Genomic DNA, 15835 nt, shown 5'->3' with positions numbered 1-15835 from the left:
ATAGGGTGGCTGGGGGATGGACATTGGGGAGGGTATGTGCTATGGTGAGTGCTGTGAATTGTGGAAGACTGATGATTCACAGACCTGTACCTCTGAAACAAATAATACATTATATGTTAATTAAAAAAAAAAAAAGGAAAGGTTACTTATTTCCTTAGCACACTGATAAACTCCACCCTGTCACTAGGCTGTCTGACAGGCACTACACTGCCTGTCAGTAGGTGCCTCCTTACTCACCACTGGTTTAGCATAAATCACCTTGTGCAGCAACACATTGTGTTTCTCTACAGACTCTGAACCCCCTTGAGGACAGGAACCAAGCATGACTCATCTCTATCCTTAGCGCTGCTCCAGGACTTGACACAGATCTGCTGCTCAGTGAAGGCTACTTTCCTGAAAAAAGGAGTGAATGAATGCTCTGCAAATTCATGGCTGCGGTGACTCCTCTGTAAGTTTGCAAAGGTGGCATAGTGCAGTGTCAGCTAACATGGAGACAGAAGGATACAGAATGAGGGAGAGGGCATAGGAATTCTGCAGGCATCCTGACTGGGACAGTGACTATTGGGATATGGCAGGATGTTACTGTTTGAACTTGCTTGTTCCAGCTCCTTAAGGAGACAGGCATATTATGACTACAAATGGCAAATACTGAAAAATTTCAGAGTTGTTGTAATTAATTACCTGGTGATATTTTTTATTACATTATTTTAAAGATTCCTTCACAAAATGGCCTTTTTTTTTCTCATAATAAATACAATTGTCTCTTACTTGTAGAAAATTTGGAGAATGCAGTAGAAGGATAAAGAGAAAAATAAAGTCAACCACAATCCTACAAACTGACTTCAGATGTTTTTCTATATATCCTTATAGTCTTCCAGGAAGACACAAATATTTTTATAAAATTAGAATCATACTCTATATAAAATTTTTTAGCCATTTTATACCTATTGATATATACATATATAATTTTATATCATAACTTTTTTCATCTATCATTATATCTTAAACAACTTTTAATGGCTATACCTTAGCCCAACATATGGATCTATTATAACTTACTTAACCTTTCCCATATTATTGTGCATTTAGGTTGTTTCCGGGGTTTCATTATTACAAACAACATCCCAGCATATAAATCTCAGATTACTTCCTTATTGATAAATTCCTAGAGGTTCTTGATGTTATTTTGCTGCAGCAACTGGAGAATGTCCATGCTGGTCATGTGAAGGGATATCATAGATAATTGATAGCTACAAATAATTTACAAAACTCAGCCTTCTTGAGTCTTCTGCTTAGGCTCCTGGGAAAGTTGGGTAATCACAGAAGAATCCTTTTGTCATTTTCATTTAGCAACTTCCTTCATTGAGGTTGTGGCACTTGTCCACAGCTTTCTTCTCAACTCTAACCCCTACAATCAAATGGGTCATTTCAACTTCCATGTGAATGAATTATCCAGTATAGTGGCCTCACAGTTCCTTGACTTCCAGGTCTCTCATAGTCTATACCTCCCAACACACTTCAGCTCTCCACTCCTATGGTATTTTCTTAACCCTCTGTTACCTGAAACTGCTCTACTAGTGAAATCTGAAACTCCTCTGATTATTTAACCTTCCTTTCCTCCAAGCTCTCTTAATCCTACTAAAACTTCAAACCTCACAGGAGATCCTATGCAGTCTCTTGACTCCTTTCTCCTAATCTGTTTTCTCTTTCTGCCTAGTCAGCCTAAATCTCATAATCTCTCACCTCAACCAATACTCCCAACTCCTTTCTTCCTAGCTGTTTTGCCATGCCTACCCTCTAGATCCCCCTAACTAGATAATTCCAATTATGCACTTCTTCTTTGCTTACAGTCAAGTTGTTAAGAATTGCTGGGGGGAAAATAATCCCACAACCAGTTAAGCCAGTGCTGCTAATAGTTTGTATCCTTAAACTCAGATAGCCCCCATTACTACTTGGAAATCCTTTTTCACTTCACACAGCCCCACCCACCTGCCTTTCACACTTCATCCTCTTTTAAAATTCACTATCCAGTCTACTCCCTGTCTCCCTACCCTACTCCTGCCCCATACTTCCCCTATCTACCAATGACCTTCTAATTCACGCAGAAAGAGTCCCCTGAGGAGGCAACCTCTTAATTTCCTGCATATTGACCTTGAAATGTTTTCCTTCAGCCTTTGTTTCCCCAATCCTCTCATCTTTCTTTATTCTAATTGTTCATTCTTTTTCTTGACTTTTCTTCTCCTCCCCAGCCCCGCCCCCTTTTTAAACACTGCTGTCCTCCTCCAGGGTTCAGTCCTGACCCGTATACTCTGTCCACATTCCCTGGGTGATTTCAATGCTTCCCATGCCTTTAGCTATCACCTATGGGTTAAAACTATCAAATTTATAATTCTAGTTCAGGTTTCATTCCTAAGCTCCAAATTAGTATTTCCTCTTGCCTGCTGAACATCTACTTCCATCTCAATGTGCCACATCCTTCAAATTCAACATTTCACTTATCCAATATTTCACTTTTCAGTGTTTTCCCAAATCCACATCTTTTCCAGAGTTCCCAACCTAGAAATTTGGAGGTCACTTGATTACTCCCTTTTCCCTATCCCTTAACATTTCTCCTCTCCATTGTTTTCCTTCCTTTTCATCTCTTCTGTTCTAGACTGCTCTGATCCAGTCTTTATCCTCTCTCCCCTAGACTCCTCTTACAGACTGTGGTCTTCTTGACTACAGCATGGCATTTTCTGGTCATAGCAGATAGAGTTGTTCTACAACACATCCTGATGATGTCGCATGCACTGTCACAATACATTGTGGATGAACTCATTCAAGACATTGTAAAGTATATTGCTATCTGTATTAGAGGATTGTGTAATCTGCTGTGAGACAAAGTAAAGGGTAAGATTAATTCTATCTGGCTGTTGGCATAGAGTGGGTGTTCAAAGAAGGCCTCAAAGAGATATTGTCATTTGAATTGGGACTCGAATATGAGGAAAAAGTTCCCAAAGCAGAGAAGGAAGGATAGGACAATCCAGAGAGAAGGAAATGGACATTCAGTGTGGGTTGTTGACTCAGGCAGTATTCTAACGCTGGACATACAGAGGTGAGTAAGTCACTGACCTCAGGAAGATTATAGTCCAGAGGAGCTACATTTTAAAAAATATATGTTTATTTATTTCAGAGATTGAGAGCAAGCAGAAGGAGGGGAAGAGGGAGAGAGAGAATGCTTTAATACACGTCCCACTGATGTGGATTCTGATGTGGGGCTTGATCCCTACACTCTAAGATCATGACCTTAGCTGAAATCAAGAGCCAGCCAGGTGCCCTTGGAGGAGCTACTTTTTGACTGACACTTATTGAGGAGAGTGGTTCAGGAAAATTAGTTCCTTAATTTCTATTAGTTTCTCTAAGCCAATCCAAATAAACATAAAATACAAATAAAAATTGTGTTTCCAGCAAATCCACTTCCCCTGACCTTTCATCCAGATTGCCTAGTGCTGCTAAATTATTTCCCCTGTTCCATCACTGTACATATCAGGTACTGTGCCAAATCTGAGGAGGTCCATATGACCAAGTCCTCAGAGAACTCACTGTCAAGGGGGCACTCAGTCTCTGTGAATCAGTAGACACAATGGGGTGTTCTGGATTCTCTGCTAGAAGTTTGTTTAGGGTACAGCTGGAGTACAAGGGAGTGAGGGGTCAATTCCATCTGAGGGAGGATGTTTCTGAAATGTTTAAAGCCCGGAGTGACTGGGATGTGGATCTCACATTTGGTGAGGGGGGCAGAGATAAGTGCATTCCTCTTTTCTCCTGTTAGAACACTTACAGAGCCTATAACTAAAATATTTTCTCTCCCTTTTCCAGCTCCCTTCTGTCTCAAAATCATAGCCGCATTTTTCTACACTTGACATTTCACTTTCCTCTATGTGGCTAGATGAAAGAGTGGAAAAGAACTAGGACTTGTTTGTGGACAAAATAGGCTGTCTTATTTTGTTTTTTCCATATTTACGCTTGATCTTCCGTTTCCTCTACACTCAGTAAACGACAGTCAAGTTTTGATAGGTTTCTGTGTTTTCCCTCAAGAAGGCAACATTTTGTAAATATTGTTATTATTTGATTTACAACAACTGCCAATTAAGAAACATGACAACAATAACAGCAACAACAAAAAGCAGTTGGTGGGAAGTTTAAAAAGGGAAGTCGGCAAACCAGCAACAACAGAATGCATTACGAAGCAGTTTGCACCTACAATCTTGGCTGTGGAAAAGTTGGAAATCATCTTTGCTAGAAACTTAAAAAAAAAAAAAAAAATCACATTTTTAAACAGCTGTGTAGAAGAAGGAAACTTCATGTTGAGAAACACAAGCCATTTTTGTTCTTCTTTAAAAAAAAAACAAACAATCCCCCAAAACCAAACTTGATCACGTAAATACTCATTCAGTTATACACAAGTTAGAAAACGTGGTATTGTCTCTGACTCCTCTTATTCCTTCTTCATTTAATTCCATTGTTTAGTGAGGTTTAAAACCTCATCTCCAAAATATTTCTCAATAAATATACAGTACAGCATCTTTCCTGGTCTCTATTCCTATTGTCATTGACCCCTGTCACTTAGACTCTACTGCTTGGTTGGCTTTTTAGAAGTCAGTTTGTCTTCCTGCCTCTAGTCTTACCACTCTCCAATTTGTTCTCAATTTTGCTGAGCATGATCTTTTAAAAATCACATCTTTATGGTAACATTTATTGATATTCTAAGTGGCAGGATAAATTAGTCCAAGTGTGTGCCCTTGATGAACTTACGATATTCAATGGTTAATATAATCTGTATCTTCTGATTCTAAATCTAATCTTCATTTTCTGCTCTGCTTCAGCTGCTACCTCATTCCACAAGAGGCCAGTCACTGAGGAATGTGGCAATGAGAGCTGATGTATTTCTGCCATGTTTAATTTTAGATGATGATCTAAGGCATGTAGTTGGACAGTTGGTGTACAATGTAGACAGAGTGCTATACACTCACACATGGTCCTAGGGATCAAGAACTGCCCTTGCTTCTGGCTTTTCCTGAGGACTCGTGTTTTGACATTTGAAGCTAAGTAGAGCCTGTTGATTTCTAGTGACCCTGGCAAAAGCTAAAACTGAGTTAGTAGTTGATGGTGTTGCCTGTGTCATGTCCAAGACATTTATTTACACAGAGACAATGCAAATATAGCATGCAGCTGGGATAGAATGGATCTGGGCTGAAAAGACCTAGATTCCAATTCTGGTTCTGCTGTTCACCCTTGGATAAGCCACTCAATAACTCTGTGCCCCAATGCTTTCATCCATAAAATGGTTGTAATGATTTTATTTTATTTTTTTAAAATATTTATTTATCTATTTATTTGACAGACAGAGATCACAAGTAGGCAGAGAGACAGGCAGAGAGAGAAGGGGAAGCAGGCTCCCCGCTGAGCAGAGAGGCCAATTGGGGGCTCTATCTGAGGACCCCGGGATCATGACCCAAGCCGAAGGCAGAGGCTTTAACCCACTGAGCCATGCAGGTGCCCTGGGTGTGATGATTTTAAAGGATTGTTGTGGGGATTAAAGAAAATGTAGGTGATGGTTCTTAGCACAGTCCTTGGTACTTAGGCCAATTTCAACAGAATACATAATTCAGATCAAGCAATAATTATTAAGCACATCTGTGTACCAGGCACTGGGCTAGTTTCTAGGGCTACAAAGATAAATAAGACCAGGTTGTTGCTCTTAAGATGCTAATAGAGGGGGGGTGCCTGGGTGGCTCAGCGGGTTAAAACCTCTGCCTTCGGCTCGGGTCATGATCCCGGGGTCTTGGGATCGAGCCCCGCATCAGGCTCTCTGCTCGGCGGGGAGCCTGCTTCTCCCTCTCTCTGCCTGTCTCTCTGCCTACTTGTGATCTCTGTCAAATAAATAAATAAAATCTTTAAAAAAAAAAAAAGATGTGGGGCGCCTGGGTGGCTCAGTGGGTTAAGCCGCTGCCTTCGGCTCAGGTCATGATCTCAGGGTCCTGGGATCGAGTCCCGCATCAGGCTCTCTGCTCAGCAGGGAGCCTGCTTCCTCCTCTCTCTCTCTGCTTGCCTCTCTGTCTACTTGTGATCTCTGTCAAATAAATAAATAAAATCTTTAAAAAAAAAAAAAAGATGCTAATAGAGGGGACACCTGGGTGGCTCAGTTGGTGAAGCATCTGCCTTTGGCTCAGGTCATGATCCCAGTGTCCTGGGATCAAGTCCTGCCTCGGGCTCCTTGCTCAGCAGGGAACCTGCTTCTCCCTCTGCCTGCCACTCCCCTTGCTCGTGCTCTCTCTCTCTTTCTCTGACAAATAAGTAAAAGATTAAAAAAAAGAAAAAGAAGAAGCTAACAGAGAAGTAGTAATTAACACTATGTAAATCTTTTTACTCAGTCTGAACCATGATGTTTCAAGATCCCAATACTTGGTTTATCCCAAAAGGTATCAGCAACATGAAGCTTTCTGCTGAATAATGTTTCTAGAATATCAACTTTTTATGAGAAGTGTGTAGTGTGGCCAGGTAGCATAATAAAAAGATAGACGTGTTTATATGGACTCATATACTCACTGATTAATACTATTAATACTGGGCACATTGGTCAATCTTTTAGAATCTCATTTTCTTTATTTGCAAAATATGGAGGCTAATACATTGATAGGGTTATTGCAATGATTAAATTTGAGAAGGTATATCACACTCCTAGCACAGTCCTTGGCACAGGGTAGCTACTCAATAAGTGGCAGAATTAATGAGAAAAAATATATCCAAGAAGAGAACAGCTTTGTATTACACTCAGTTGCATGCATGTTTTATGCTCCAGGTTAGCTACTGGATAGAAACTGTTTCTTCATCTTTAGCTTTCTTGAATGTGTCAAAGAGGTGCCATGTTCTCAACAAATCTTGTTGAATTGTAACCTACAGGAAAGAGGCTCTCCCAAGAAAAGGAAGGAAGGTAACTTTTACTGGCTTCTGTCCCCTTCATATATATTCTCATTTGCTCCTTAAATTAGATGGAGATGATTACTTTTGTGATTACAGAAGAGGAATTTAAGTCTTACAAAGGCTTACCCAAGCCATTACCAAAATGGCAGGACTAGGACATCTCATCCTCAGCTCTTTAATTCTAGGGTCAAGTTCTTTCTATTCCTTTTTTCTCTTATGGAAAATATTGAAAAGTCATATAAATAAGGATAATAAAGAAAATATTCCTCATGCACATTGAGATCCATGGACTTCTTTTAAGACAAATTATGGGGTGCCTGGGTGGCTCAGTCAGTTAAGCATCTGCCTTCAGTTCAAGTGATCTCAGGGTCTTCAGATCGAGCCCCACATCGAGCCCCACATCAAGACTGCTTCTCCCTCTCCCTCTGTCTCCCACTCCCCCTGCTTGTACTCTCTCTTTCTGTCGAATAAATAAATAAAATCTTTAAAAAAAAATTGTGGTTTGCGATGAATAGTTCATACTATGAATAGTTCATACTATTCAAGAACTCAAATTCTTGAATTGCCAGTAGTCAGACAGACTCTTGACTGGAGGAAACACATGGTATGTTTTCAGTAATTATGAGAGTGGCCTTTTGCTAATAAACACCTTTGCTACCTGACCATCATTTTCAATTTCCTGACCAGGTTTCTCCTTTTTATGACTTCCAATTGCATTTTCTTTGTATTTCTTTGATGACTTTTATTTTCCTCTGACTTTTGTGTGTATGACTCATCCTTCCCACCGGACTAGAAACTTTCTGAGGGGAGGGACTTCAACCACATATCCATATATCAGTGTCTTTCACTCTAGACAATATATTTTTTAAATTTTTAAAAAGATTTAATTTATTTGACAGAGAAAGAGAGAGAGAGAGAGACAGGGAGAGAGGGAACATAAGCAGGGGGCGTGGGAGTGGGAGAAGCAGGCTTCCTACTGAGCAGGGAGTCAAATGTGGGGCTCAATCCCAGGACCCCGGGATCGCGAGCGGAGCTGCAGGCAGACGCTTAATGACTGAGCCACCCAGGTGCCCCTGCTCTATACAATTTTAATACATTGAATTGCTGAACTGAGCTAGATCAAAAGTTCTTTGCAGGGGGAGAAGAGAATATTCTTTTTTTTTTTTTTTAAGATTTTATTTATTTATTTGACAGAGAGAAATCACAAGTAGGCAGAGAGGCAGGCAGAGAGAGAGGAGGAAGCAGGCTCCCCGCTGAGCAGAAGGCCCGACGCGGGGCTCGATCCCAGGACCTGGGATCATGACCTGAGCCGAAGGCAGCGGCTTAACCCACTGAGCCACCCAGGCGCCCCAAGAAGAGAATATTCTTAAAATTAACATTTATGAAGGCCCAACCATATCTCAGGTATTTTTTATATTTTTATATTTTTTAATCTGGAGAATGTCCATCAGAGTTGCCCTTTTATTTTATTTTTATTGAAGTATAATTAATATATAGTGTTATATTAGGTTCAGGTGGACAATATAATGATGCAACAATTCTATACAATTTTTCGTGCTCGTCAATATAAGTGTACTCTTAATCCCCTATATTTATTTCACCCTTCCTTCCACCCATTTCCCCTTTGGCAACCACTAGTTTGTTTTCTGTATTTGAGTCTGGTTTTGTTGTTACTATTGTCCCTTTTTTTCTTTGTTTGTTTTGTTTCTTAAATTCCACATGTCAGTGAAGTCATATGGTATTTGTGTTTCTCTGACTGCCTTATTTCACTTAGCATTGTACCCTCCATTCATGTTGGACAGTCAACTACTATTTGACATAAGAACCTAGAATACTTATTGGAGAGAAGATAGTCTTTTCAATAAATGCTGCTGGGAAAATTGGATATTCATATGCAAAATAATGAAAAATAATGAAATTAGACCCCTCACAAAAATTAACTCAAAATGAATTAAAAATTTCATTGTAAGACCTGAAACCATAAAACTCCTAGAAGAAAACAGGGAAAAAGCTTCCTGACATTAGTCTTAGCAATTATTTTTTTGGATATGAAACAAAAGCAAAAAGCAAAAAGTAAGACTATGTCAAATTAAAAGGCAATCAAAAGTTAAAACTTCTAGTTATAAGGTAAATAAGTTCTGGGGATATAATGTACTAAAGGTAACTGTAGTTAACAATACTATATTGTATACTTAAAAGTTACTAAGAGAATGGATCTTTAAAGTTCTCATCACACGAAAAAAATTGTGCGGTGAGGTGAGGATATTAACAAAACATGGTGTGGTAATCATTTTGTTATATATATCTAGTTATGTATATAATCATTTATATTTACATATATAATTATGTTGTACACCTTAAACTTATCCAATGTTATATATCAATTATATCTAAAAAAACTGGGAAAAAAGATAATGATAAATTAAAAAAAAAGATTTTGTTTATTTGACACAGAGAGAGAGACAGTGAGAGAGGGAACACAAGCAGGGGGAGTGGGAAAGGGAGAAGCAGACCCCAGGCTGAGCAGGGAGCCCAAGGCGGGACTCAATCCCAGGACCCTGGGATCATGACCTGAGTGGAAGGCAGATGCTTACCTCTGAGCCACCCAGGTGCCCAAAAATATAATGATAAGATTAAACATATCAATTTAATCTTACTTTAGGTTTGCACCAAATTTGATTAGCTAGTAAATAGGTTCTTTGTTTAGTTCCCTCAGTGATATTCTTTTTCCTAGCATTTGTGTTATCAGCAAAGAGAAGGGATTTACAACACAGACCTGAATAAAAATACTTTTTAAGTTCAAAAAATAAATAAAAGACAAAGATAACCTCTCCCTTGATCTCACCTTCACTTCTAGCTAATGCCCCATTTCTCAGCTCCCCTTTTAGTTCTTTCCTTCATATTTTCATGGCTGGCTCTTTCTTATCCTTCACATCTTAATCTAAATGCCATTTCTGGATCCACCATCCCCAATATAAAGTAGCCACTCACTGACTTCCTATTATATCACTTTACTTAAATTTTCTGCAAGGTTTTGTTTTTGTTTTAAATCAGTATTAGATATTTTTCTCATTTACTTTTTTAGTTAGTGTTTGCTTTTCATCACCAAATTTAAGCTTTTATTTTATTTTATTTTTTTTAAGATTTTATTTATTTATTTGACAGAGAGAGATCACAAGCAGATGGAGAGGCAGGCAGAGAAAGAGAGAGAGGGAAGCAGGCTCCCTGCTGAGCAGAGAGCCCGATGCGGGCCTCGATCCCAGGACCCTGAGATCATGACCTGAGCCGAAGGCAGCGGCTTAACCCACTGAGCCACCCAGGCGCCCCAAATTTAAGCTTTTAGAAAGGAAGGAACCTTTCTGAAACCTTCACTGTTGCATTTCCAGGACCTTGAACAGTGCCTAATATAACATGACATTCTTTTTATTGTCCTTATAGGTTCTCAGTGAGCTACCCCTACTTCTTCTTTTTTTTTAATTTTAAAAAATTTTATTTATTTATTTGACAGACAGAGATCACAAGTAGGCAGAGAGACAGGCAGGGGGGAGGGGGAAGCAGGCTCTCTGCTGAGCAGAGAGCTGGATGCAGGGTTCAATCCCAGGACCTGAGTGGAAGGCAGAGGCCTTAACCCACTGAGCCACCCAGGCACCCCTACCCTTACTTCTTTGACCTTGTCTCCTACAACTTTCTCTCTAGCTCACTGTTGCACCATAGAAAGCAAAATGGAGTCATTCCTGTTAAGCAGGAGCCTGTGTCAAGCAATGACACCAGTAGTTAAAGGTACAGGACCTGGGAGAGATCTCTGGGACCAGCATCATCTGATAGCCCAGAACTGGTAACAAGCAGAACCAGAAGACACCTGCAGGGTCCCAAGACCAATTAAATGCCTTCAAAAAGGGGAGGATTTTTGCAGCAAACAGACTCTTCAGGCATGACCTCTCTATGTGTGACCACTTAAAAAAGGCAACTGCCACCAAAGTCTTGGTCAGTTTGATCTCTGAACAGAACTGAGATCCTTCACGACATGAACATAATAAACAGTAAGTGCTGAAAGCTGACCTGGATCAGACTGAGGCCTTATCTCAACTGTGCACCCACAGACTGACTTTGTGTTTGTTCCTTAACTTCCTACACCTTTCCGTAATCCTGTTTGTTGTATGGTTTATCTTCTGTCCTGCTCTATGTGCTAAGAAGCCAAGTTTAATCACATGGTGAAATGTCATTGAATTTGGAATCCTGGACCTGCTTTATAATTGTGATTAACTTTGCTTTATGATTGAATAAAGCTGACTTTGTGAAAAGACACAGCCTGTGTATGCACTTCATAGTGTGCTCATGACATCCACTCACACTGAACTTGCTGATATTTCAATATGCCAGGCTAAAGGTGTTTGCACTTTTTATTCCTTCCCTTGGAAGTCTTCTCCTAGGTTCTCTCCTTCATTTTCTTTAGGTCTTTGCTCAAAAGTTACCTTCTTCAAGGCTTTTCTATTTGGGAATTTAAAATTGCATCTCCCACTTTCTGCCTCTTTCCTTGCTTAATTTTTTTCCACAGCACTTACCAGTGTTTAATATACTACATAATTTACTATTTTATTGCTTGTTCCCCTCCACCCCCATGAAGTCTCTGCTGAATCCCCAAAGCCCAAGAGTATCTAACACAAAATAGCAAGTATTTCTTAAATGAATGGATTTGTGAAATGAATGCATAAATGAATATCAGATGTGAAATCTTTGGGACTTGTAAGGTATCATCATGCATAATAAAATTATTTATGTTAATAAATAATCTTAACGGTATTCATGCTTGCATTCCTCACATCCCTGGCACCCAGTTCTGCACACAATAGACGCACAATAGACGCCCCAAGAAAGCTTGTTTGAGGTTGATAGCTGTGGGCATGGGAGGGAGAGTTTACCAGGAGCAGCACAGCTGACCCCGCCCCGGCCCCGCCTGGTCCCGCCTCTACCCGCGGCGGCCCCGCCCCCACATGGTGAATGCCTTATAGGCGAGTGACGTCAGGCCGTTTGTTGTCATTGGCGGCTCCCAAGATGGCGTCTATCATGGAAGGGCCGCTGAGTAAATGGACTAACGTGATGAAGGGCTGGCAGTACCGTTGGTTTGTGCTGGACTACAATGCAGGGCTGCTTTCCTATTACACGGTGAGACCTCGTGGGGCAAAGCTCCGAGCGCCTCGGAGGTCGCTATCTCTGGGGTGGGGGGGCGGGCTTTTTGGTAGCGGGGTAGAGGTTGCTAAACTGGGGGTGCCGCCGTACCGGAGGGTTCCCTCGTGAGGGGAGGTTTTACGTCCCGGATAGCCAATGAGGGTGAAGGAGATGCTGGCGCAGCCAATAAGCAGGTAGTGGTTGTCTGATTTATGGGTTAGGGGCGAGCCGCGTTCCTTTTTTAGGGTCCAGTATTCAGCTGTGGTGGGATCCAGCGGGGGTGTAGGCGGGTGAGGGTGGTCCTAGCCAAGATTTAAAAGGTCAGGTTACACAGTCCGTGTGGTCTCCACTTTATCGTGAACTTGACATTGGCCCACCAGACCCTGTAGACGGCCGCGCCCCTTAGCTTCTCTCCAGGGGTTAAAGAGCGCTGTTTTCTCCGAGCGGTGTTCACACAAGCTTGACCAGGTCCTAAGGTGACTAGCTGCACGAACAAGTCCAAAATCCCTCCTGTCTGCCCAAACTGAGTGTTTCTTTCATGGGACGCACTCCTCTTCTGTGAGAGGCGAGCGTAACTGATGCCTTAACTTTGGAAGCAAAGGGTTTCCCACCCAGGCGGCTTTTGCTGGCGAAGACAGAAATGGATATGAGGCATCTTCTGAAAGTTGCATTTTGGGGAGTGCTGAGTTTAGGGCCTTGCTGTAGTTAAACGCGAACCAGTGGCCGCAAGCAAGTGCATGAACTGCCATGAATCTTATGTTCTGACTATCCGTTCCACACCTACCGCATTAGAAATACGTGGGCGGTATTAGAGAAATTACTTACAAAGTTACGGTCTCTGAATAGTGTATAGTTAAGAATAGCCAACGAAAGGGAAGAAACAGCTTAAAAGGACAAAATAGAATTTCTTGAAGGCTTCAGAAAATTATAGAAGAAGAAAATCATCACTTTTGGGTTAATGTTGATGAGAGGTGGGGGCACTAGTATTTTCATTCATTTGAAAAATATTTATTGAACTCCCACTATATGTTAATTATTATTATTATATTATTAACATTTGGGCTAGGTGTGTGTGGGATTGTGTGTGCACATATGTGTGCGTGTGAGCAAGAATCAACAGAGATTAAGATATTCACCGTTCGTTTTCTCTGGAGTTTGTATTCTGGTTTAGTGGTTCCCTTAATTCATTTCACTCACAATAACTTAACGCAAGATAGGTATTTGTTATCCTCATTTTACAGTTTGGAATCTGAGGCTGCAGGCTTTTAAATTATTTGCTCAAGATCACAAAGCTAGCAGTAAGTGGTGTAATGAGGATTCCAGATTCCTGGCTTTCTGTTTTCACTGCACTTATCTGCAGGGAGGAGAAAAGTGCAAGCTGTGAGTTACTAAAGGCTAGTCTGCAGGAGTAAAAAAATACAACTTTCAACATCTTTAACTATCAACGTCCTTTCTCTACATAATTTTTGAAGGGAGAAAAAGACCAAACTTGAATGCGATTTAAACCTATTGTTCAAGATTATCTTTAGGTAGCCTTGAAAGAGATGCAGCTGAACATTACATTCTGAAAACTCTGGAATTATGAAATCCCATGGCTCAGACAGATGAAGAGTACTTTTGGGTTTTAGTAGACATGATAATCCGAAATTCCCATGGACCCTTTCCAGCCTATTCAGGGTAGAGTAATTTCAATAAGTGGCACTATGGAATTAAGTTAACTCTACAAATCCCAAATTTGTATTGGTCTAAATCTAAGGCCATACTGGAGAAGCCCCAAGCTAGGGTTCTTAGGAGCTCCTAGCCCAGACAGAATCTTCCTTTTTCCTGTTTTGTTCTTTTTTTTTTTTTTCCTTTAGTATATCCTTTTTCTGCCTCCTTGCCCTTTTAGTTTTTGAATACCTTGATAATTGCTCCTTGCCTTATTAACTAAATACAGGTTTTCCGTATACTTCTCCCACCCTTCCCCCAATACCTAATTTCTGTCTTCTGAGACCAGACTCTAAAACATCATCCTTGTCAGCTTAAGGAGATATCATATTTCTCACTAATGGCTATTTAGAAGTCTCTCCCCCCCCCCCTTTTCTGGTTCTTTGCTATTAAAGCATTTGCTTGTAGAGAAATAGCAAGGAAGTATTACAAAGTAAAATCTTATGAAAATAAAATGACACCTAATCCCAAATTAGAGGAGGTCCCACAAAGATGAGAAGAAGATAGGTATTCGCTTAAAGGAAGAGACACATTGAACATTGGCAAGGACTTCCGTACACTTGGACAGTGTTTTAGTACATTACGATTCAGAAGGCTTAGAAGGTACAGCTTAGTGATTTGTGTGGGTCTAATAACTTGGAGCTACATCTTCCAGAAAAAGTATCTGAATTAATTACATTAGCATTTTAGCAGAGTAATAAATAGCAATCACTCTGTACCTTGTTTCCAAAATCATTAGGCTCTGGTGTGACTCTGTGGTCGGAAATCTATTCCAGGGTGGCCATGAAAACCCTGATCTAAAGTAGATTGGCCTTGCTTTAGAGTTTGCCTGTACTGAGATTTTTTTTTTTTTTAAAGATTTATTTATTTGACAGAGAGAGATCACAAGTAGAGAGGCAGGCAGAGAGAGAGAGAGAGAGAGAGGGAAGCAGGCTCCCTGCTGAGCAGAGAGCCCAATGCGGGACTCAATCCCAGGACCCTGAGATCATGACCTGAGCTGAAGGCAGCGGCTTAACCCACTGAGCCACCCTGGCGCCCCTGTACTGAGATTTGATATTGGGATAATATCAAGAGTTAGGTTAGAATCACTGGGAGTGCCATGAACTGAATAGATTCGCCTAAACATCATCTCAGCCTGGATCTTTTTCTCTGGGCCTGGGCCCAGACCTAGACCTGTTCTCTGGGAATGAATGGTCTTTTTACTTTATCTTTCTTTAATTTTCATACTCTGAATTTCCAGTTTTTGAAAAAGAGCTTCATATAGTATTGTTCTGCCCAATACAAGAAGAGAGAAACTGATTGTCTGTTTTAGGAAAGTATTATTTAGACAGTCTTTTCAGCTCCAGTTCAGTCTCTTAATTATTAGAAACAGTACAGTGTAGTTCATTTAGCAAGCATTTATTTGGGGCTGACTTTATAACAGGCATTGTATATATATGGTGGTGGTACAGAATGAAGGAAAGAGAGTCCCTTCTACCTAGGAACTCACAGTCTAGCAGCAGACACCTAAACATGATTTCAGAACAGTATGATACATTTCAAAACAATATGATAAATACTACAGTAGAAATAAGAATAGAGTGCTGTGGGAACATTGCCTGGAAAAGGGGAGGGAGACATTTGAGCTGAGATTTATAGGATAAAGGGAGAAGAGAAGAAGGGCATTTTAGGCAATGGGAAATATGCACAAAATGGGAAACTTGAGAACAAAAAGGCGCGTTAAGAAGATACTGAGGATTTCCGAGCAGCTCTGGTGTAAAACTGTATATGGGAGATAGTGGGAGTCTGGAAGGCATTTGGAGCCATAGGTCAGGCCTGGAAATGAAGATCAGGCCTATAAATGTTAGTTTATAGTATATAAGTAATGAGTTTATTAGATAAGATACCTAGGAGGACTAAGGTATAAATTTGGAACACTGTGAACAGCCAACCTTTATGTGAATCATTATCACAAAGGAAGGTGAGAAAGGAAGGAAAATGGAGGGAGTTCTCTATGGGGAGT

General features: G+C 40.5%; 1 protein-coding gene and 1 long non-coding RNA gene across 6 annotated transcripts in view; both read left to right on the top strand.

The window, feature by feature from the left end:
* Positions 1–359: 359 nt before the first annotated feature.
* Positions 360–11265, top strand: LOC125096909 (uncharacterized). The gene is made up of 2 exons (XR_007126437.1): positions 360–448; positions 10657–11265. It is a non-coding gene; the product is annotated as an uncharacterized LOC125096909 (long non-coding RNA).
* A 719-nt stretch (positions 11266–11984) lies between these two features.
* The window catches only part of OSBPL9 (oxysterol binding protein like 9), a 177945-nt gene continuing 174094 nt past the window's right edge, over positions 11985–15835 (top strand). For 4 of the 5 annotated variants that reach the window (XM_047727123.1, XM_047727126.1, XM_047727124.1 and 1 more), the window contains exon 1: positions 12003–12123. In XM_047727123.1, the coding sequence (XP_047583079.1) occupies positions 12013–12123 (111 nt within the window). In that variant the 5' untranslated portion in view covers positions 12003–12012. Of the gene's footprint in view, positions 12124–15835 lie in introns of all 5 variants that reach the window. The other variant, XM_047727125.1, reaches the window with a different exon arrangement.

Source organism: Lutra lutra, chromosome 4 (genome assembly GCF_902655055.1).
Source record: "Lutra lutra chromosome 4, mLutLut1.2, whole genome shotgun sequence".
NCBI lineage: Eukaryota > Metazoa > Chordata > Mammalia > Carnivora > Mustelidae > Lutra > Lutra lutra.
Note: the sequence above shows the minus strand (reverse complement) of the source record. Positions and strands in the feature narration are given on the sequence as shown.